Here is a 24,816-nt window from a genome sequence, read left to right as displayed (position 1 = left end):
CCCCCACCACTCCAGCAACACTCAGTTTGTTTCCTGAGATTAAGAATTCCTCATATCAATGTGGTCATATGGTACATGTCTTTCTCTGATTGACTTATTTCACTCAGCATAACACCCTCCAGTTCCATCCATGTTGTTGCAAATGGCAAGATTTCATTCCTTTTGATGGCTGCATAATATTCCATTGTGTATACATACCACATCTTCTTTATCCATTCATCTGTCGATGGACATCTTGGCTCTTTCCACAGTTTGGCTATTGTGGACATTGCTGCTATAAACATTGGGGTGTATGTACCCCTTCGGATCCCTACATTTGTATCTTTCCTTCACATTAATTTCTATTCCCTTATCATTCATCCAAGAAACCAGGAACAGAACTCACCATTGTAAAGGTATGTAAGGTAATTCTGGATGTGTTCATATACCCCTATGTATATGTCTGTGTGTGTGTGTATGTGTACATGTGTGTAGCAGTCTATAAAACTTTACTAGAGAGTCTCTCGGAATAAGTTACCAGCCAACAATCATCAAAACTTCTTTTTCTTTTCTTTTTTTTTTAAGATTTTATTTTTAAGTAATCTCTATACCCGACATGGGGCTCAAACTCAGATCCCCGAGATCAAGAGTAACAAGCTCCACCAAATGAGTCAGCAGGGTGCCTCACAAACTTCTTTTTCTAATCTAATGACTAGAATACCACTTGGAACTCTCTAGCAATGATTTACTAAAAACTACCTAAAGGTTTAAAAATAACTGATGTATTAGAAAGAGTTGAATCTGACATCAATATTGATAAACTGAGGTATGACAATACCACTTTTTGAAAGAAAATATCCTGTTTCTAATTTAAAATACAAAGCCTCAAAGTCTACAGATAAAATTGATTTAGAGTTATAAACTTTGCTGATTTTCCTTTATAAGAGTAATTTTAACTTTTTTAAAAAAGATTTTATTTATTTATTTGACAGAGAGAGAGACAGCAAGAGAGGGAACACAAGCAGAGGGAGTGGGAGAGGGAGAAGCAGGCTTCCGCAGAGCAGGAAGCCTGAGGCGGGGCTCGACCCCAGGACCCTGGGATCATGACCTGAGCCGAAGGCAGACGCTTAATGACTGAGCCACCCAGGCACCCCAAGAGTAATTTTAACTTTTATCTTTAAACATTTCTGTAGTAGTTTTAATTTTTTTATATTTTGTTAATGTCCAGATTACATTTACTGATTTTTTTGCCCAGTGTGTCAGTTAAAGCCATTGTTTCCTTGTTGATTTTCTGCTTAGATGATCTGTCCATTGATGTAAGTGCGGTGTTAAACTCCCCTACCACTATTGTATTATTATCAGTGAGTTCCTTTATGTTTCTAATTGTTTTATATATTTGGGTGCTCCTGTGCTGGGGGCATAAATATTTATCACTGTTAAATATTCTTGTTGGACAGTCCCCTTTATTATGATACAGTGCCTTTCGTCATCTTGTCACAGTCTTTGGTTTAAAATTGTTTGTCTGATATAAGTATTGTTATTCCAGCTTTCTTTTGATGTCCACATTTGCTGATTTCTTGATTTTATACCTTCTACTACAGTGGTTCTCAAACTTTAATGTGCATATGAATTATATTGTTACTGTGCATATGAATTATATCGAATATTTATTAGAAATGTAAATTTCTAGGTCAGAAGGTCTGAGGCAGACCTAAGGGACCCAGTACTCTGCACATTTAACAGGCAGCCCACTGTGACAGTGATGCAGGTAGTCTGAGGACAAGACTAATGCTGTATACTGAATGTTTACCCCCCCCACCCCAAATCCATATGTAGAAATTTTACCCTTGTTGTTATGGTATTAGAAGGTAGAGCCTTTTGTAGGTGATTAGATCTCAACAGTGGAACCCTCATGAATGGGAGTAGTGCCGTTATAAAAGAGATCCTGGAAAGTTCCCTCCTTGTTTCTTCCCATCTGAGGATACAATGAGAAGTTGGCAGTCTGCAACCCAGAAGAAAGTTCTCACCAGAACCCAGCTATGCTGGCACCCTGATCTCAGACTTCAAGCCTTCAGAACTGTGAGAAATAAATTTCTCTTGTTTATAAACCACCCAGTTTATGGTATTTTGTTAGTACAACCCAAACAGAGACAGCTTCTATTATATAAATAATGCCAAATATGTACCAACACAGATATGAAATTACCATTTCTTTTTTTACCATCTGAATTATAGCTTTTGCTATAGAATTTAAATTTGGGGAAATGTGCATATGATATAATTTTAATACGGGAAGATCATGTTTAATCTAGGTTTGAAAAACAGACAAATATATTAACAGTTCACAGAAAAAGAAATGTAAATAGTACTTTAGTGTATGAAAAAATAATGGACCTAGCTCATAATCAGACAAATGCAAATTAAAACTGTACTCAGATACCATTTCAAACATACCAGGTGGGTAAAGCACATCGTCATCAGTGAAAATCTAATAAAGGCGATGTTCAAAGAATGTATTTTATAATTCAAAAGGCATTTATTTTGGCTGTTAGAGGAGATCACCAGCAAACATTTCCAGTTACCAAACCTTATACATAAAAACAGTATATTTAGCATGATGATTTAGCATTGGTTATAAAGTCTTTGATTAAGCATGTTGCCAATCAATATTTGATTTTCCTTATACTTACAAGGATACTTGTGACCTGAATAGCTCTAAAGAAGCCTAATAATATAAGATATACAACTCATTTGTACAAATGTATTTTTAAGCATGTTATGCTCTGTATATTGGTACAAGTAATGATTTCCCAAAATTTGTCCTCATTTCTGGTATGCATGTCTGATTAGTTTTGCAATGGGGAATATTGATTCACATATCAGTGAAATTCAAACCTGCCTAGATTGACCAACGGAGTCAATAATAATAATAATAATAATAAAAACCGCTTAGGTGTGAAGATGTAAAATTGGAAATGGATCACACACTCTATTATCAGCATTGCTGTACTTTTCATGATTGCTTTTCTTCCAATTACCTGTTGTTAATAAAAACATGTATTGGTTTTCAATAAATTTGTTGTGATAATTTTTTTTAATTAATGGGTTACACAATTTTTCTTTAAAGATTTTATTTATTTATTTGAGAGAGAGAATGAGATAGAGAGAGAGCATGAGAGGGGAGAGGGTCAGAGGGAGAAGCAGACTCCCCGCTGAGCAGGGAGCCCGATGCGGGACTCGATCCCGGGACTCCAGGATCATGACCTGAGCCGAAGGCAGTCGCTCAACCAACTGAGCCACCCAGGCGCCCCGTTGTGATAATTTCTGTCCTATATATTTTAATCCAAATTATTATAGCAATCATATAGGAGCCCCTAGGAACTAGAGAAAGTAGTGGAAACAACAAATATATAGAGCCTATATATAGTTTTGATTCCCCCTCTTTAATTTCATATGTTTCATCTTCGATAATTTATGAAAGTTGTATCTGCATAATACAACCTAAAGAAGAATTAATGCAATAATCTAGAAGACTTGAACAGAGCAAATGACTGAATCATCCAGCTAATGGCTTCAATTCTCCACTTTTTTAACTAAAACTCAAGAGAACTTTTCACATGTTCTGTAGTACAATCCCCATCTTTTGCTTCCTTTCCGTATTTCTCTTTCATCTCTCAAATCAAACCTTTCTAATGTGCCCTTTGGAACTCACCAAGTGTAGTCAGCAAAATCCCAAATATCTGAAACCTCTTATCTTTTCCTTTCACTTCTTGATCTCCTGAAACTCACTCTCCCCTACTGCCCTGCTTTCCCCGCAATCCTCTTAAGTGGGAGCTGTTCTTCCCTAAGACCCTTTGTACTACTGGGGGTAGAGGGCGGGAGCAGGCTTTCATCCCCACAACTCTACCCAAACTGCTCTTGTTGAGGTCACCAATGGCCAACATGTTGGCAAATCCACTGTTCAGGTCTGGCTCCTTCTTATTTTTCTGACCTCTAAATGTTGCAGTGCCCAAGGTCAGTACTCAGATCTTTCCTCTATTTCCACTCACTACTTTGGTGATCTCACTTGGTGCCGCTGCTTAAAATACCACCTATATGCTGCCTACTTATAGTGCCAGCTTGGAGACTCTCTTGAACTCCAACTTCAAATATCTAATTACTTATTTGATAATTCTACTTGAATATGCAATACACATTTAGATATGTCCCAAACCTGCTATTCCAATTGTTTTCTGTCTCCCAGTGAATGGTCACACTACTTTAGGAGTTCCTCAGACCAATAATGTTGGAGTCACTCTTGTCCCATCTTTTTCTCTCATGACTCTTATTCAGTCCAATGTAAATTGTGTTCAAATATACCCATAATCCTGCCACTTGCCCCCACTTCCACAAGTATCACCCTGGTCCAAGCCACCATGATCTCTCACCTTGACTTTTGCTCAGGTCTTAAAACTAGCCTCTCTGTTTCTCCCCTTGCCTCCTCACAGTATATTCTCTACACAGTAGCCAGACCGATCCTTATAAAATATAAGTCACATCATGTCACTCTGCTCAAAACCCTTCAATTGCATTCCATATCATTCAGAGTAAAACCCCAAATCTTCAAAAAGCCTATGAGATATGGTCTCTGATTTCATCCACCCTCTGCCTTACTTAATCTGATCCAGTCACTAGGTCTTCTTAGTCTTTCTTAAAAAAGAAAGCATTATCTAACTCAGGGTCTTCAAACTTGATATTGCCAATGCCTGTAATGTTCTTTCTGCAGGTAGCCAGACCGCTCACTTTCTAATAACCTTTAGGTCTCTGCACAATTATCATCTTACCAGAGAAGGCCTTTCCTGAACCCCCTGTAAGAATGTCCTCCTCCATTCCTTGCCTGGCTTCATTTATTTTCATAGGACTGCCATCACCTGGTATCATTTATTTTATGTCTCTCTCCCATCTTATGCCAGAAATGTCCCCCAGTGATTTTGTTTATTTTGTTCACCGCTATACTCCCAAAGTCTGGCACATGATGCATGCTCAATAAGTATTTATTGAAAAAGATGGATATTTTACTTCTCTCTTTCTCTTTTGCTTTAATATTCACTTAAATATTAACTAAATCTTTCTGTAGTAAAACTACTCACCACTCTTTGATAGTTCTCCAAATCAATTAAGATTCTACTCTAATGATGGTAAATAATCATTTTTGGTATTTCTACCTTGAGCAGTGCTGTCCTACAGAACTTTCCACAGTGACTGAAAAAATGTTCTATATCTGCACTAATATGATAGCCATATAGTTATTGCATGTAGTTACTGCATACTTCAAATGTGGCTAGTGCAACTGATGGACTGAATTTTTTTCATTTTAATTTAAATAGCCATGTGTAGCTAGTGGCTATTTTATTGGGTAGTGCAGTTTTGGACAATACCATTTTTTGGTATTCCAATTCACATTTCATAATTTTATGTTTTTATTTTTCTTTTTTTAAACAATTTCCTTATTTTAATTCAAGATTACTTTCGTTTGCTTCACAATTCTCATTAAAATTTTTTTCACTGGTTTCTTTAAAATTTAAATTTAGATTTACCCTGGAATTTTTTGTGCATTTCAAACAATAATACATAAATAAGATAAATATGATAACCAGCACTTTTTAATAAAAATAATGAAACCTAAGTTTCATCATAAAATTTAAAATTGTGAAATTCATTTTAGCAGATGTTGTTGTTCGGCTACTCAAAAGCCATTCCCAACCTGATCCTCCTTTGTAGCCTCCCATGTTAGAAGCTAGAAAGACAAGTACTTTCCTAGCCCCCCTTGCAACAAGGACTGGCCATGTGACCAAATATGACCCATGAGATGCAAGTAGACATTTACTAGGAAAGTATCTTAGAAAGTTTTTGGTATTCTAAAAAGGAACAGGCAATGGAATATCACTCAGCAATAAAAGGTCCAATCTCTTAATATATATAACATAGGGGAATCTCAAAAATATTATATTGAGTGAAAAAATGCAGATAAGTGTATATATATTGTGTGGTTTCATTTTTATGAAATTCAAGAAGGCAAAACTAAGCTTTACTGATAGAAGTATGGCTGCCTCCGGGTTGGTGAGGTAACTGGCTGGAAAGAAGCACGAGGGAACTTTCAAGGGTGACAGAAATATTCTCTGTGTTGATTTATGTGATAACATTTGTGTATTGGGTATACATTTGTCAACACTCATTGATTGGTATGTTTAAGATAGTTCATTTTCCTACACATAAATTCTAGTACAATTAAAAAAAAAAAGGAAAAAGAAATTACCAGAGGTGGCTCATGTGTTCTTTGGCCATCACCCTTTCTTCCTGGACATGATTCCTGGAGGTGCCACAGTCACTTCATTTTGCTTGTGCTCAAGAGAGAGAATTGCAGAGATATTTGCCCTAACTTTGCAAAGCCACTGAACCACTACAGTAACTGTTCACCTCTAGACTTCTGATGTCAGAAAAATAAAGTCCTATTTGTTCTACCTACCATAGTTGGGTTAATCAATGAAATGAAAAATACATTTTACTTGGACTTTTGAATGAACCTAGTGATGTAATAATTTCATATTATGTGACTTGTTTACATTCCACATCTCACCCAATGAGGTTCTACAATGGCCCTAAATGGTTTATCATCACAGAAGCACTGACATGAGAAAATAGGCATACCACGGAAATTTGCCTCATTCAAGGAAATTTACCTCATTATTGATTAAATATTAGTAATGATAAACTAGAATGTACGTTTATAAAACTTAAGCACTGGTTTTTAAAATAAACAAGAGAACAAGTAAGAATAAAGAACAAGATGTTACACAACATTCTTGTTTTACAATTTCAGTTTCTAAAAGGGAACAAAACTACAGTTGATAAAATAGGAAGATATTATGCAGGCTGAAAAGGTTCAAATTGCCCACCATAAAAATAATTGTGACAGAGCGCCTGGGTGGCTCAGTTGGTTAAGTGACTGCCTTCGGCTCAGGTCATGATCCTGGAGTCCCTGGATGGAGTCCTGCATCGTGCTCCCTGCTCGGCAGGGAATCTGCTTCTTCCTCTGACCCTCCCCCCTCTCATGTGCTCTCTCTCTCAAATAAATAAAATCTTAAAAAAAAATAATTGTGACATAATATTTGTTGATTGTCTCCCAAATACCTATCAGTCAGGTTCTAAATGCTTTATGTGCATTATCTCAACATAATTCTAACAACTCTATGAGGAACATATCATCTTTATTTTGGTATGAGGAGATTGAGCTGCAGAGAGCTTAAGCAATCTTCCCAAGGTTGTGGGGCTGATAAAAAGCAGACTCGGGACTTGATCTTGGGTCTTTCAGATGGTAAAATTCAGTACCCTTAACCATGACTATGTTTACTTTCTTCCTGCCGCCAAGGACAATGCATCACAATTTTATTAGGTTTCAAGCAGAGTATTTTTATTTTTATTTTTTGCCTAACTCATATATGAAAAGGACCAGGACCATGACAATTTCTGATCCTCATTAGGGTGTTCTTATAACTATAAATTCAAAAACTTACTTCCTTCTAAAAATTAAAAGGCAATCTTACTTTGAACTAAAGAAAGATATTGTGGCTATTAATCATGGTTGTTGTAGGCCACATGCAATTCTTAATCTGTCCTCATTTTAACATTTAAATGATGGTAAAACTTTGCATAAGATATTAAAATAATGATCAGTTATAATCTGTTAAGAAGAATAATTACAACATCTCAAAGAATTGAAAAGATAATGATATGTAATGACTACAGTGAAACTTTCTAAAGGTGACTGGAATATTTTGTTTTGCCATTTCATCTTTGTAACCTTTAAAAGGCAGTAGTGGCATAATTGCAAAACCATTCATTAAAACTGGTCAGTGATAAAGTGGTTTCAAAATATTAAATAACCTTTCTTCCAAATAAGGAAAAAATCAATGACTTTTGAGAAAACATTTAATAAAATCATATAAATAGAGACTAGCCTCTCCCCCTCACCCACCCAGTTGTTGAAAGCATCTGGAAAATCCTCATAAAAATAGTTTAACTGATTATACTTCTTGGTCGAGTCATGAAGATTTACTATCATGCTAAGCTCCTTCAATCTCAGAAAACAGAGACAGTATTTACAATCTGCTTTTCTGCAGGGTTGGAGAATGTGAAGAGATGAAATAAAGAACTGCTGTTCTGTGAAATTATTTTTAATTTCTTATATGATGAATATAGGTGCATAATTCGTGGTCAAGCCTCAATTATCTACTTCATATAAACATCCAAGTTTTTTAACTCTCATACTTGTTCACACTGAACCTCCAGCAATTTGTCAATTAAAGTTCAGCTTTTCTGATCTCAGCACTGGTTTCTCCAGCCAGTTCCATCCCTGAGTCTTTGCTCTAGTCATGACTTCCCTGTATTTACTCATCTCTCCAATCTTGGGAGCAGTTATCTGCCCTATGTCCTCTCCTCTCACGAATGAAAAAAGAATTGTTGATTTTTCAGCCTGTTCAGCTTTTCACTTGTTAGAACAGACTTCCAAGCTCCTGATGTGGAGAGCTGGATACCAGAAGTCGTATCTAAAGATTCTGAATTAGAGAGGTTCTGAACCTATAGACACCAGGAATAGCTGGGGTTAGGAGTGAAGAGCCCAAATGATACAAGATTTAGCAAACCTCTCTGCCCCCATTTCCCTTCTTGATTTCCAGAATTTTGGAGGCTAGACATATACTCCCATATGGGATATTGCAAAAATCCTGAGGAAATGGATAAATCCAAGAGAAAGTAATTGGAGTCTCTCTAACTCAATAGCCCTGTCAAATCTCCCTTAGAGGAGCCCACTCATCAATAAGCCCTGGCCAATATATATACACATACAAACAGTCAAGAATTATCAGATACTTGAAGTAAACTTTTAACATTTAGAATGGAAGCCAAAGTAAACAAGGAACTTAGAGAAAACAGCAACAGTATAAAGAGTGAAAAAAACATTTTAAGAGACAGTATACAGAGAGGAAAAAATTTTTAAGCACATGTAATGAATAACCCCAGAGATAAAGAGAGGGTATTGTTTGTGTACATGAGGCAAAAATAGAAGGCTATAAAAAAGTAATATTTAGTGACTAAGAATAAGCTCTTGGAAAATAAAAAGAATGGTGAAAATGAAATTTTCAATAGAAGAGTTGGAAACTAATCTTTAGAAAATTTCTCAGAAAACAAGTCAGAGAAGGAGATATAGGAGAAAAAAATAAGAAAATAAGAGGTCTAACATCCAACTAGTAGGAATTTTAGAAAGTGATAACAGAGAAAGTGGAGGAGATAGATATGAAAAAAAAATACAAGAGAACTTCTCAGAACAAAAGAGCATGACATTCTACTTTGAAAGAGCCCACAGATTGCCTAGCATAATGCATGCAAGTACTCGACCAGGGCAGTCACTGAGAAATTCTAGAACTCTGGGGATAAAGAGATCTTGTATCCTCATCTCCCTTGCCCTTCTTCCTTCTTTGCCCTTGCTTGAGAAAGCCACAACTCTGGTTAAATCCAACTCTAAGCTCACTCTTTGTACCTAACCCTCCTCAATAAGACTGCAGAAAACCCATGCTGACTGGTTTCGCTTTAAATTAATGACACTAACCCCTAGTGGGCTCTCTACACTACATTACTCATGGTATACTTCCATGATTCATTCTCTTACTGACTACTTCATGCCATCTCCTCTCTTATTGAACTCCAACCCTCCTCCAGCATCCTCACTTTCAGCTAACAACCTCCCCTTTCTTTTGTTGAGAAAAATTTGGAAACAATTAAAAGAAAGGTCTTCCACATACACATACCACCACAACATCCTCCTACCTGCATCATGAGACCAGTGTTCTACTTTGTCTCAGTAGTTTTGATGACCTCTCTAAGCAAAGGCAAACTTCTCCTCTTGTGCATTATATTTTTGTCCTTCCTTACCTATTCAAGGAGATTGCTCTAGCAGTTCTTCCCTTTCTCTCCTGAATCATCAAATTTTCTCCTTCTACAGCATCATTTTTCATTAGAATACAGTCTTTCTCTTTCTCTCTATGTGTATATACAAAACCAAACTTCTCTTAACTTTACTTCTCGAGCCATTGCTCTATTTTTTTCCTTCTCTATTCTCTATTATTTCCTTCTCAATACTCCCGCTATCTCCAGTTTCTCTCTGCCTATTTCTCTTGGGCCCACTCTAACCTTTTTTTCATCTCTATTATGCATTTGAAACTCTCTACCAGAAGTTTCTGATGATCTCCATGATGACAAGTCTAAGACAAACTCCTGGGCCTCATCTTTGATCTACCAGCAGGTTTTGACACACACATGATCACTCTCTCCTCCTTGGGACACTTCTTCACTTGACTTCAGGGATGTATGACATTCACCTAGTTTTCCTTTTAACTTTCTGACTGCTCTTTCTCTGTCTTTTCTACCAATTCCTTTTCATCTCCTCAACCCCCATCTGTTGGGAGTGCCTCAGAGCTCAGTCCTTGACTTTTCTATCTACTAAGTGCAAAGTGATCCCTTAGTGATCTCACCCAGGCACATGACTTTAAATACCATCAGTATACTGAAGATTCTTATGTTTACATCTCAGCTTGGACGTCTACCCAGACTCTCTATTTGTTATCTTCACTTGGTATCTCAAATTCAATATGACCAAAACTGAGCTATTGATATATACCCTCCAATCTATTCCTCCCACAGGCTTCCCTACCTCACTTAAGGGCAACTCCTTTTTTCTAGTTTTGCAGTTAAAAACGTTAGTCATGCTTGACTCCTCTTTTTCACACTCTACATCTAGTAAGTTAGCAAATACTGTTAGCTCTACATTTAAAATATACCCAAGATTTGACCATTTTTTATATCCCTATTACCACCACTTTACTCTAGTCCAAGCCACTACTACTTCTCATCTGAATTACAGCAATAGCATTCTAAGTGCTTGTCCTACTCTGCCCTTAGGCCATTATTTACCCAGCTAAGGAAAGTCAGAGCAGTCACATTTCTGCTCAGAACTCTCCAACAGCATCTAATTTTTTTGGAAGAAAAAGCTAAGTTCTTGAGTTAATACCTATTCTTTTCAAATTATTCCAAAAAATAGAAAAGGAACGAAAACTTCCAAATTTATTCTATGAGGCCAGCATTACCCTGATAACAAAACAACATAAAGACACCAATAAAAAAGAGAACTACAGGCCAATGTCCCTGAGGAACATAGATGCAAAAATTCTCAACAAAATACTAGCAAACTGAATCCAACAATACATTAAAAAAACAAGTGGGATTTATTCAAGTTCAAGTGGGATTTATTCCTAGATTGCAAAAGTGGTTTAATATTCACAAGTCAATTAATGTGATATACCATATTAATAAAAGAAAGGATAAGAACCATATAATCATTTCAACAGACAGAGAAAAAGCAAATGATGAAGTTCAACATTCATTCATGATAAAAACCCTCAACAAAGTAGACTTAGAGGGAACATACCTCAACATAGTAAAGGCCATATATGAAACCCACAGCTAATATCATCCTCAATGGAGAAAAAAACCGAGAATTTTTTCTCTATGGTTAGGAACAAGACAAGGATGTCCACTCTCACTACTTTTATTCAACATAGTACTGGAAGTCCTAGCCACAGCAATCAGACAACAAAAGAAATAAAAGGCATCCAAATTGGCAAGGAAGAAGTGAAACTTTCACTATTTGCAGATGACATGATACTATACACAGAAAACCTGAAAGACTCCACTGAAAAAATGCTAGAATTGAAACACAAATTCAGTAAAGTCACAGGATACAAAATAAACATACAGAAATCTGTTGCATTTCTATATACCAATAATGAAGCAGCAGAAAGAGAAATTAAGGAATCAATCCCATTCACAATTCTACCCAAAACAATAAGATACCTAGGAATAAACCTAACCAAATGGGTGAAAGACCTGTACTTTAAAAACTATAAAATATTGATGAAAGAAATTGAAGATGACACAAAGAAATGGAAAGACAATCTGTGCTCATGGACTGGAAAAACAAATATTGTTAAAATGTCTATACTACCTTAAGCAATCTACACATTTGATGCAATTCCTTTTAAAATACCAACAACATTTTTCACAGAGCTAGAACAAACAACCCTAAAATTTGTATGGAACCACAAAAGACCCTGAATACCCAAAGCAACCTTGAAAAAGAAAAACAAAGCTGAAGGCATCACAATTTCAACTTCAAGTTATATTACAAAGCTGTAGTAATCAAACAATATGGTTCTGGCACAAAAATAGACACATAGATCAACAGAAGAGAATAGAAAACCCAGAAATGAACCCACAGTTATATGGTCAATTAATTTTTGACAAAGCAGGAAGAATATCCAATGGGAAAGAAAATGTCTCTTCAACAAATGGTGTTGAGATAACTGGACAACAACATAAAAAAAAAAAAAGAAATTGGACCACTTTCTTAGACCATACACAAAAATAAATTCAAAATGGATGAAAGACCTAAATGTGAGACAGGAATCCATCAAATTCCTAGAGAAGAACACAGGCAGCAACCACTGTGACCTTGGCCACAGCAACATCTTACTAGACACATCTCTGGAGGCCAGGGAAACAAAGGCAAAAATGAACTATTGGGACTTCATCAAGATAAAAAGCTTTTACACAGCTAAGGAAACAGTCAGCAAAACCAAAAGACAACTGACAGAATGGGAGAAGATAATTGCAAATGTCTTATCAGATAAAGAGCTAGTATCCAAAATCTATAAAGAACTTATCAAACTCAACATCCAAAGAACAAATAATCCAATCAAGAAATGAGAAGACATGAACAGATATTTTTCCAAAGAAGACATATAAATGGCCAACAGACACATGAAAAAAATGTTCAACATCACTTGGCATCAGAGAAATAAAAATCAAAACCACAGTGAGATACCACCTCACACTGGTCAGAATGGCTAAAATTAACAAGTCAGGAAACAACAAATGTTGGTGAGGATACCAAGAGGAACCTTCTTACACTGCTGGTGAGAATGCAAGCTGGTGCAGCTACCCTGGAAAACAGTATGAAGGTTCCTCAAAAAGTTGAAATACAGCTCCCTGGTGACCCAGCAATTGCACTACTAGTTATCTACCCCAAAGATACAAATGTAGTGATCCGAAGGGGCACCTGCACCCCAATGTTTATAGCAGCAATGTCCACAATAGCCAAACTATGGAAAGAGCCCAGATGTCCATCGACAGATGAATGGATAAAGAAGACGTGGTGTGTATATGTGTGTGTGTGTGTGTGTGTGTGTGTGTGTGTGTGTGTGTATACACACACAATGGAATACTACTCAGCCATCAAAAAATGAAATCTTGCCATTTGCATCGACGTGGATAGAACTAGAGGGTATTATGCTAAGCAAAATAAGTCAATCAGAGAAAGACAATTATAAGATCTCACTCATGTGGAATTTAAGAAACAAAACAGAGGATTAAAAGGGAAGAGAGGAAAAAATTAAACGACAAAATCAGAGAGGGAGACAAATCATGAGACTCTTACTCATAGGAAACAAACTGAGGGTTTCTGGAGGGGAGAGGGTGGGGCTATTGGGTAACTGGGTGATTAAGGAGGGCATTAAGGAGGGCATGTAATGTAATGAGCACTGGGTATTATATAAGACTGATGAATCACCGACCTCTACCTCTCAAACTAATAATACATTATATGTTAATTGAATTTAAATTTAAAAAATTGTTTAAAAAGGTGCTATCAATGATAACTATACTAAAATGAGAAAAAAACCCCCAAAGAAATAGAAGATATAGGCTACAGGAAATAATAGATTCAACACAAGGGGACAGACAAAGGAAAAACATAGGATAATACTTAGTAAAATTCTAGGCTATCACCATGCAGAATGTCTGGAGAGTGATCTACCAGACAGAGGCAGGAGCTTAACTCCAGGAGATCAAACCAGAACCTGGTTTCTTGCTCATAAAGCTCACCTGGTATGTTGGCTTATAAGTAAAGGACTTCTGCACTTTTGAAGAGTTCATGAAACAATTATAACAGGAAATAGAAAACTAAACAACACTATGTGGCTTAGTTATGAAAAATATTTGATAGTAATATGTAAAATAATGGTCAAATGATTTGACCAAAAATTGAAGATGGGTAAAAAGGAATGGCTCAATCAGTTGATCTCAAGGTTGTGAGTTCGAGCCCCATGCTGGGTGGAAAAATTACTTAAAAATAAAATCTTGTTTTTGTTCTTTTTTAAAAAAGGAATGTGGGTAAGTAACATATAGGAACTGAATCCAGATTTTTCATAATAAAAAGGTTATATATAAACACCTAAAATGAAATAATAAAAACAGTATAAGCATATTATTTAGAATTATGAATAGAAATAATTAAAGAAAGAGATAAAAGAGTTGAAAGAAGTTGCCTGTGAGCCTGGTTCAAGAGAGACAGAACAAAACAGGACCCTCAAAGTCTACTAGTCTTCATTTAAGCCTTGTAGTATTATTTGACTTTTTAGGTTATATAAATGCAATTTCAATACAAGTAAAGAATTAAGGTCAGTTTCCACCATGGCGTACCGTGGCCAGGGCCAAAAAGTGCAGAAGGTGATGGTTCAGCCCATCAACCTCACCTTCAGATACTTGCAAAATAGATCTTGAATTCAGGTGTGGCTTTAGGAGCAAGTGAACATGCGAATAGAGGGCTTTATCATTGGTCTTGATGAGTACATGAACCTCGTATTAGATGATGCCAAAGAGATTCATTCTAAAACAAAGTCAAAAAAACAACTGGGTTGGATCATGCTAAAAGGAGATAGTATTACCCTGCTCCAAAGTGTCTCCAACTAGAAATGATCAGTGAAATGAGAAATTCTTGAAAAGGTCATGTAGTTTGTTTTTTTAGATGTCCTTTGTTGGGAGTGTAGTTCTAAAACATTGTTTTGATTACCTTTATGTTATTAGCAGAGGACAGTAAATGCTGTGAGATTGTTTTTATTAAAAAAAAACTAAAATTTAAGAAGTTCAAATAAAATGAAAAAATAGTATTATAGACATGTTATTTAAAGTTACGGAGGTAATAAAAAGAACCAAATACAAATAGGTAAAAGACAGGGGCACCTGGCTGGCTCAGTCAGTAGAGCATGTGACTCTTGATCTTGGGGTTATAAATTTAAGCCCATGTTGGGTGTAGAGATTTAACAAATGGTAAAATACAACGGTTACCACTGAAAGTTGGGATTGGGGGCTGACTTGTTATGACCATAAACTTGATTGCTTTTACAATAAAAATAAATAAAACCAAACCACAGTATGGGTTGGTCCATCAGGTATCTGTGAGGACAGGGTAATACTGAATAGCAATTGTGAATTAGCCTGTTTTTATTAAGGTCACTTATGCTAACAAAAAGAAACTACTGCTATTTTGAGAAAATGGACATGTTTCCTCTTTAATGTGACGATGTACATCATGATGTACATGTACATGTTACAACATGATGATTTGTTATTTTAAAAACTCAATCTAGTATCTTAATATAAAGGAAAGGTGCATGTTGGTTTAATAGGAGTTACCCAAGTACTAAATTTCAAATTCAAAATTGTCCACTTGAATCAGAATGACCTTCCTAGAAGAATTAATCCTCTTGGGATTTTGTTCTAATCTTATTTTAGGAGCAGATTTTCTCTAATACCAAGTGGAGTTATTTGAGTTCTGACACAGAAATAGCAATGAAACAGTAATGATAAGCAAGTATTCGATCAGAACTTTGTGCACCATGGGGGGCTGCATGGAACCCACTCATTAATTACATTGAGTTTACCCAGGGGAAACTTTTTATTTTTTAAGATACTTAGACAAATATTTTACAACATCCCTCAATAACTCATATGTTTTAAAATTTTCTTTTAAAATGTTTTTATTACAAAAAACTAATGATGTAATGTATGGTGATTAACATAATAATAAAAAATTTTAAAAAAAATTTAAAAATAAAATGTTTTTATTACATATTTTAATACATACTGAAAATAGTAACACATGCATAAGAGATATAATATGGTGATATAATGAGCAACAGTCAACCCACCACTCAATATAAGAATTGGAACATTAGCAATGCTATAGTAGTAACCCCCTAGATGCTCCTTTCCCCATCCCATCCTCATTGTTAAAATACCTTTCTCTATAACTAACTTCAGTACTTCCTGTTATGATTTAAGTTAATTTCCTCTGGCTCTGTTCTCTGGAGATGAGTATCTATGAAACATCTTTGCTTTCACTTACAAAATAAGTGAGCATGGGATTTAGAGTTGATAGATCTGGTTGCAAGTTCAGCTCTAACATAACCTTACTGTGTAACTGTAGACAAGTTATCTAACTCTTCTGAGTCACAATTTCCTCATTTGTAAAGCATTCATTACGTGTATCTATCTTATAGAAAATAAATCATTATGCTCTTAGAATCTTTTTGCAAAGTGTGAAAAAAAGTAATTACATGTCTGGCTAATTTCTTCATTTGGTAATCTTTGTTTCAAAAACAAACATAATTTAAAAAGAAATAATTCATCCTGTTTTTTTCTGGATATTTTAATAACTGAATCCAATCCATTCCAATCCAACCAATGGATAATTTTTGGTTGGTTCTGCAGATACTGGTTGTCAAGGTGCCTAATGTCCTGTTTCTTAATGAATTCAATGACTTTCAAAAGACTAACATAAAGATGAAGAAAACAGCAGAAATTGCACATGAGAAATTCATTGGATATTAATTAAGTCCAGATCTTGTGGTTAGCTGGGACAGCATCATAGATACACAGAAAAAAGGGCAATGACTTGAGAAACATATTTTCGTCATTCATTTTTTAAAATCATTTTTCTGCTTTAAGAAATAATGTAACCAGCTGTTAAAATAAAGCAGTCCGGAATGTTACCAGTTAGCCTGTCACCATGGTAGCAGCATCTGGGGAACATGTAAAATACATTATTCTAGAAATCCTGAGGTTGACTCCTACATTTGTATGAGCACACTTGTTTATCTGAAGAGGTAACAAATCCATTCCCTTTATACTTCTGAATTGCATGAAATGGTATCTTCTCAAGAGAAGATACTACTAGTGTGTGAAATTCCAGGCCTAAGATGGCCAACATCAAATAGTTGCAGAAGTGAAATCAGTACCAAAAAGACAATAGTATAAAGAATGGACCCTTTATACTTAAAACTACTTAATGTTTTAGTATCACATATGATGCTGATGCTAGAAATGGAGACGGTAACAGCGATGATGATGAAAAGGCAATTGTGAGACAATCAGGACAGAAGATTTAATATTAGTGTTAAATACAATCATTTTAGTACATTTTTGCCCGTTCTTTTTTTTTTAAGATTTTTATTTATTTATGGGACAGAGAGAGACTGTGAGAGAGGGAACACAAGCAGAGGGAGAGGAAGAGGGAGAAGCAGGCTTTCCGCGGAGCAGGGAGCCCGATGTGGGGCTCGATCCCAGGACCCCGGGATCATGACCTGAGCCGAAGGCAGACGCTTAACAACTGAGCCACCCAGGCGCCCCAATACATTTCTGCCCATTCTTCTTAAAGAGCAGTGCTACTTCATTGTCATGTGATGTGCATCCTACGTTGTAATCCTAAGTGGTGACTAATATGTTGTGTTGAAATACATGACAGAGTTACATAATTAGGTTAATTTTAAAGGACTCTTGTGAAGAAGTGTTTTTGCCACCTTTTTTACTGTCATCTGAGGATAGAGCTACAATTACAGCATGATAAATATTTGGGTGAAATATGAAATATCCAGTCAAGCGACAGTTTGTTCCTTACTTGATGCCAAAAGACAGGTTTGACTGATTTTATGTTTCATTGACTTAACTAGTTGTTTGACCAAATTGTTTTCTTTGGTATTTTTTAGACACAATTTAAATGGGATAACCAGCTGTGTCAAACTTTGTCTTTAAAACTGCTTGTTCAGCTACTTCTATAATGAGGTTTCAACATGAGGTTGCCCACTGAACTATCTGGCCCGATCCCTGTAATATTGTCAGAAAAATACACGCAGTGGTATTAACTTTCAGTTAAGCATGAATTTTGAATGACAAAATAAACTTTGGATGATAAAAAGATGGTTGAGAATTCTTGAGACTCTTTTCTTAATAAAGGTGACTTGATTTTTTCCTAATTTTTAAAATTATAATTCATATTATTGCTATGAAATTTTATAGAACAGATTGCTCTAATCATAATTCATCAATTCTTCATAAAAATACATTTTTACCTATTTACATCACAAAAATTTAGAAGTGACAATCTGAGCTGATGCCAATGCATACTTAGTCTCTTTTTTATGGAACAATTACCTGGTACTCATAGGAACCTTACCAAGGGAGAAGAGTTTTTATATTCATATTCTATAAGGCTCTTACCTCCAAAACTATGCACTTAGATTTTTCTGTACCATTTCTACTATTTTTATAAGTTTATAAAACTTTTTTCACTTTATGAATAATACAGTATCTGGTCTTTTGGTCAAGAAGTTTTATAGCACAACTAAATATATCTAACAAGGGCTTTTTTTCCCCCAAAATTATTTTACAATGTACTTCCAGAATAACTGTTAGTAAATCTGAGGGCTAATTTGTGTCTCAGAACATTGTGATACCTATTATTACAATAAAGATTTTTAAAAAGTCACAGTCCAATTGTATATTTCTGTTATGTATCATGACAGTTTTGTATATTCCATACAATATTTCCTCTTTTGTTATCATTATTATTGGCAATAACTCTATTACTTCTAATAATAGCATTATCATTAGAAATATGAAGATTTAACAGTTTTCATGGTTTTGGAAAATATAATTCAAAATTTTCTCTTGTAACATGATGGTAGTTTTCTTGCTTATCAACAAAGTATGAAATGCTTACTATATTCTGTCAGCTTGCTATCTCTTACTTTGTATTTTATTATTTCCCAAATGCTAGAGTTTCCTGACATTTATAACATGTAAAAAAATATATTGATGCTTTTATTCCTTTTGGAGTATAAATATGAAGTGGGTCCTAGTCAAAAACATTGCTTCCTTCTCATATATTGCTGTTAGGAGCGAAAATTGGTACAATGTTCATGGAGGGCAACTTGGTTCTATTTGTCAAAACTAAAAAATGCTCATACTCTTTGTCTTTTTGTTTTTTTTTTAAAGATTTTATTTATTTATCTGACAGAGAGCCAGCGAGAGAGGGAACACAAGCAGGGGGAGTGGGTGGGGGAGAAGCAGGCTTCCCGCTGAGCAGGGAGCCGGATGTGGGGCTCGATCCCAGGACCCTGGGATCATGACCTGAGCCGAAGCCAGATGCTTAACGACTAAGCCACCCAGGTGCCCCCAAAATGCTCATACTCTTTGACCCAATAATCTAAACTCCTAGGTTTTTATTCTATAATCTTGCATATGTACAGCACAAAATATATGCAAATGAAATATTTTTTTTTGCAGCCTATTTGTAATAGTAAATGATGGGAAACAGTAAATGTTATTAAGGACTGTTTAGTTGAATTATGGTATATTTGTACAGTGGATTACCTATACAGACAATATAAAAATAATGACTTTTATATATACTGATTTCGAACAATCTATTTTTTTTAAGATTTTATTTATTTGAGAGAGAGAGTCAGAATGCACCTGAGTGGGGAGAGGGGCAGAGAGAGAGAGAAAGAAAAGGGGAGAGAATCTCAAGCAGACTCTGCCCTGAGCATGGAGCCCGAGGCAGGGCACGATCTCACAACCCCGAGATCATGACCTGAGCCGAAACCAAGAGTCAGATGCTTAAAACTGACTGAGCCACCCAGGCGCCCCTGAAACAATCTTTAAGAATGAAAACTCAAGGAACAGAGAAAAGTATATGGTATACTACCTTTAGAGTGAAGTAAGAGGAAGAGAGAGAGGGAACTTATACACATATGTTGGCAAATGCATGAATTATTGTTGGAAGAATCTCCAAGAGACTGGGTACAGTGTTTGCCTCCAGAGAGGGGAACTGGGTAACTAAGGAAAAGGAGAGAGATTTAGGTTTATACTGAGTATTCTTTTGTATGTTTATATCATGTGTGTACACTTTTCTTTACATTTACATACATGTACAAACTTTTTTTTTCCAGATTTTATTTATTTACCTGAGAGGGAGAGAGAATGAGAGATAGAAAGCACGAGAGGGAAGAGGGTCAGAGGGAGAAGCAGACTCCCCGCCGAGCAGGAAGCCTGATGCGGGACTCGATCCCAGGACTCCAGGATCATGACCTGAGCTGAAGGCAGTCGCCCAACCAACTGAGCCACCCAGGCGCCCTGTACAAACATTTCTTTTTCTTTTTTTTTTTTTTAAAGATGGAAATGCAGAGTAATGGAGAAAGGATGGTCTTTTCTTTTATTTATTTATTTATTTATTTATTTATTTATTTATTTATTTGACAGAGAGAGACACAGCGAGAGAGGGAACAGAAGCAGCGGGAGTGGGAGAGGGAGAAGCAGGCTTCCTGCGGAGCAGGGAGCCCGATGCGGGGCTCGATCCCAGGACCCTGGGACCATGACCCGAGCCGAAGGCAGACGCTTAACGACTGAGCCACCCAGGCGCCCCTGTACAAACATTTCTAAAAACTAAAAGAAATATAGCCTCATGTCCCAGAAGAAATACACTGTCTGATATTACTTTTCATTTCCTCCTTCCCCTTCCATCACTTGAAGATGGCTGAAGGTCTTTTGTTAGTTGACAAAGAACAGACATTTCTACCTTTAAAACTAGCCTGTGCAATCATTGCCAAGTAATTAGAGAGCAGTTGAACCTCTTACCCTTAACATTTCAAAAGTGTTTGGCTTTGTAAATATGCCAATGTGGTTGGGTCTCTGCAATCTAAAGAGAAGTGGAGACCTGATAGTTATAAAGGCAGAGAAGAATCCCCCCTGGAGGTTGGAATTGTTTGTGGTCCGAACTTAGTAACTGCCAAATTGCTTCAATGTACTAATGTACTGTCTCAGAATGATATTCTAGCATCAGATTATAACCGAATCTCTGAAGATGGTTGAGTTTGCACCATATAAAATATATTCAATGTTACAGAATGTGTACCACATATGTAGAACATATTTAGACATTAATGGCAGGTTTGAAAACTTACTTCAGTTTTAAAAGGAGTTTTTAAATCTTAAAACAATAAAATAACATATCCACAAGGAAAAAAAGGTTAAAATTTAAATATAGAAAAAGAATTATAAAGATTGTCTAACAGTTTATAAAATGCTATCTTGCTTATAGGTAAAGATTGTCTCAAATCTTATATTTTGTGATCATTCCATTGACTGCCAAAGAGAAACAAGAAAAGTTATTTCCTTAAAAGAAATCTCAAGGACATTGGGGGAAAAAAAATCACACTGTCACATGCATTCTCATAACACAAGGACAAATACATGCAGATCAGATCAGTGTGAACTGACTCATATTTTCCCTTTACTATCCCCAGGAATTCATATTCGGTTTCTCTTCTAACGATATTTAAATGACTGTATAGTCATACATATGGACTGGTACTTGATACCCTAGAATGAATAATAATACATACCCCCAGGAGAGAGATGTCTTTGTTTCCTTGATCTTGGAGTTGTACAACATATGGTCTGACAGATTTTAAGCTTCAAGTATCTATTTTTAGACATGATAGTTCTTTACCCTTATCTTTTAATAAAAGAAAAAGTATTTGTTGAGCTGAGACTTGCTTTCACAATAGCACTTCAGCTAGCTTTGTCAGCTTAGAAAGTTTGGTGAGATGAATAATTTAGTCTGTAGGAGTAATATGTCTAGAAAAGAAATTTAAGTAGGGTTAGATAATACAGGTAATTAATTAAACGATCTTAGGATATCTGATACATAATGACTAATTTAAATATGTATTAAAAATACATCAAGATCATAAATCATGACTGTGATACTCTTGAGCAATACAGAACACATCACTATATAATAGAAAAAAATGTTTTATGTGCTTTAAAACATTTAAAAATTCTCTCTCATTTTTCTCTTTTGTCTTTTCCTAGTGTTCACAGAGAATCACAGTACCTGGTCAAAACTGGGAACAATCAAACTAAGATTTATATTTAATGTCAAAAAAAATGAACATATTTTAGAACGTATGTTTAATTAGACAAATGTTTGATTTGTAAAAGCACTTTTCTGACAATAGTTGTAGACATTATGATAAGAATTGCTTCTTCAGATTGTCAGAGTAATTAAGTTGGTAAGGGGTACTGTGTCATGATACTGTCCTTGACATTGGGAAAATCATATATATAGCAGATTCTCCAGGGCCAAAGAAGAGAGTAACTCCTGCAGTCTCACTGATGGCTAGGAAGTCATCAGTGTTATCAAAAGAAACGGATGTCATTAAAATCTGCCTTCATATTCATTCCTCACCTTTGGGAAACCTTAAGAACAGCCCCTGTGACGTTGGAAAAGCAGACTTCTTAGTTAAGGGAGTGCCTAGGTATATTCATGCAGTCCTCAATTTACAGATGAGTTGGGTTCCAACACTTTGTACTCAAGTGGAATTTTCAACTAAGACGTTATAGGCGGTGCTAATCTTCTAAGAATACAGTAGGCCCCCCTTATCTGTGGTTTCACTTTCTGTGGTTTCAATTTCCTGCAGTCAACCACAGTCCGGAAGCAGATGATCCTCCTTTTGACGAATCAGCAGGAAGTCAACAGTAGCCAAACACTATGTCATGATGCCTACGTCATTCCCCTCACTTCTCATCATGTACACATTTTTTTTTGAAGATTTTATTTATTTATTTGACAGAGAGAGAGAGAGAGAGCGAGAGAGGGAACACAAGCAGGGGGAGTGGGAGAGGGAGAGGCAGGCTTCCTGCTGAGCAGGGAGCCCGATGTGGGACTCGATGCCAGGACCCTGGGATCATGACCTGAGCCGAAGGCAGATGCTTAATGACTAAGCCACCCAGGCGCCCTCATGTACGCATTTTATCATCTCATATCATCACAAGATGTGATGTAGAAGATGTGAAGAAGAATAGTGAGTACAGTACAGTAAGATATTTTGAGAGAGAGACCACATTCACATAACTTTTATTATAGTATATTGTCATAACTGCTTTTATGATTAGTTACGTTGTTACTCTCTTACTGTGCCTAATTTATAAATTAAACTTTATCATAGGTAAGTACGTATAGGAAAAAACAATAGTATATAAAAAGGTTCAGGGCTATCCATGGCTGCAGGCATCCACTGGAGGTGTTGGAACATAGCCCCTGAGGATAAGGGGGGGGGACTACTGTAATCCACAAAATGAAGTGTTATAAGAAATAGTAGTAGAAAAAAAAACAGTAAAAACCAAAACTACTGTAAAACAAGATCAAAGCAGAAAACAACAAACTGATTAAAAAAAAATAATGGGGTGCCTGGGTGGCTCAGTTGGTTAAGCGTCTGATTCTTGATTTTGGCTCAGGGTCATGAGATTGAGCCCCACATCAGATTCCACACTGAGGCTCCATGCCTCTCTCTCTCTCTCTCTCTCTCCTTCTCCCTCTGCCCTTCCCCCACCTCTCTCTCTCTCAAAAAAAAATAACATTTATGTTAAATGTTGGTTTTTGACTGGAAAGTTTTATTAGAGGACAATAAAGAAAATATAGATTTTTGTGGGAATTGTGAAGAAGTTTTTTAGCACTTTCATGGACTCTAGAGGTTGTTTCCCTTTTCACATCAAAACTACACTTTAAAAAATGTCACTTCCCTTTATTCTGGTATTAGTCTTTTTTTTAATAAAGATTTTATTTATTTATTTGAGACAGAGAGATACAGAGAGAGCATGAACAGGGGGAGGAGCGGAGGGAGAGGGAGAAGCAGACTCCCCACTGAGCGGGCAGCCTGATGCGGACCCAATCCCAGGACCTGATCCCAGCATCCGATCCCAGGACCTGATCCCAGCATCCGATCCCAGGATCCTGAGGTCATGACCTGAGCCAAAGGCAGACACTTAAACATTTGAGCCACCCAGGCGCCCTACACTGGTATTAGTCTTATGCTTAGGTGTGATCAGAGTCATAGTGAGGGAGGTTTGTAAAAATGGATCAAGAGAGAGATGACTCTGGAATTAGCTAAATACAAGTTCAAAGAGGGAGAAGGAAGAAAAGGAGGTTAAAGATGAAATATCTCTGGGAAACTAAGGTATCACCAATAGACGTGCATGTAGTAAATAAAGAGAAACATCTGGCTTGACATACGTATGGCTGAGAGATGTTAGGTCAGATAATTAATTTCCTATCCATGCCTGTTACCAAAGAGACATTCTTTACTCAGGACAACTTTGTTACCGAGGTTTGAGCAGGGAATGGCGGGAGGGGCAGAAGGAAGTGGGAGGGCATCAGAGTAAACACCTGCTGTTTTGCCTCCCCAGCAACTGGTTCGCCTTCTTTTACTCTCCGTGTTCCTTTGGGGTAGGAGCTTAATCACAAGGAACAACAACAGCCTTTAATTGCTGGAACTGGGAGTCCAGGCCACAGTGGGATTAAGCCCTGAGCTGCTGAGCCGCTGAGCTGCTAGCCTTGAATTTTCCCTGGCTGGGAACAGAATCCAGGGTGGGCCCTTACCAGCAAGGGAAAATAAGCAACTCCAGTGTCTGAAGTATAGTAGTTCTCAATTCTGGGTATACGTTAGAATCATTTGCCGAGGATTTTTTTAAAAAAGATTTTAATGATTTATTTGTCAGAGACAGAGAGCA

At 36.3% G+C, this 24,816-nt stretch overlaps 2 protein-coding genes and 1 long non-coding RNA gene across 4 annotated transcripts in view; 2 read left to right on the top strand and 1 right to left on the bottom strand.

Annotated features, from left to right (window-relative positions):
* Positions 1-24,816, bottom strand: part of AKAP9 (A-kinase anchoring protein 9) — a 197,921-nt gene that overhangs the window by 165,176 nt on the left and 7,929 nt on the right. The gene's annotated exons all lie outside the window — the stretch shown is intronic.
* On the top strand, positions 14,592-14,933 carry LOC112825281 (small nuclear ribonucleoprotein E-like). The gene is given in 1 exon segment (XM_073898562.1): positions 14,592-14,933. A coding segment is annotated over 1 exon segment (279 nt). The 5' UTR covers positions 14,592-14,598; the 3' UTR covers positions 14,878-14,933.
* The window catches only part of LOC141373859 (uncharacterized), a 141,787-nt gene continuing 139,791 nt past the window's right edge, over positions 22,821-24,816 (top strand). The window contains exon 1 of the long non-coding RNA XR_012380215.1: positions 22,821-23,111. This is a non-coding gene — a long non-coding RNA (uncharacterized lncRNA). The remainder of the gene's footprint in view (positions 23,112-24,816) is intronic.

Source organism: Callorhinus ursinus, unplaced genomic scaffold (assembly GCF_003265705.2).
Source record: "Callorhinus ursinus isolate GAN/ISIS: 27379988/994484 unplaced genomic scaffold, GSC_fseal_2.0 scaffold12, whole genome shotgun sequence".
Lineage (NCBI taxonomy): Eukaryota > Metazoa > Chordata > Mammalia > Carnivora > Otariidae > Callorhinus > Callorhinus ursinus.
This window is presented reverse-complemented; position numbering and strand designations above follow the sequence as displayed.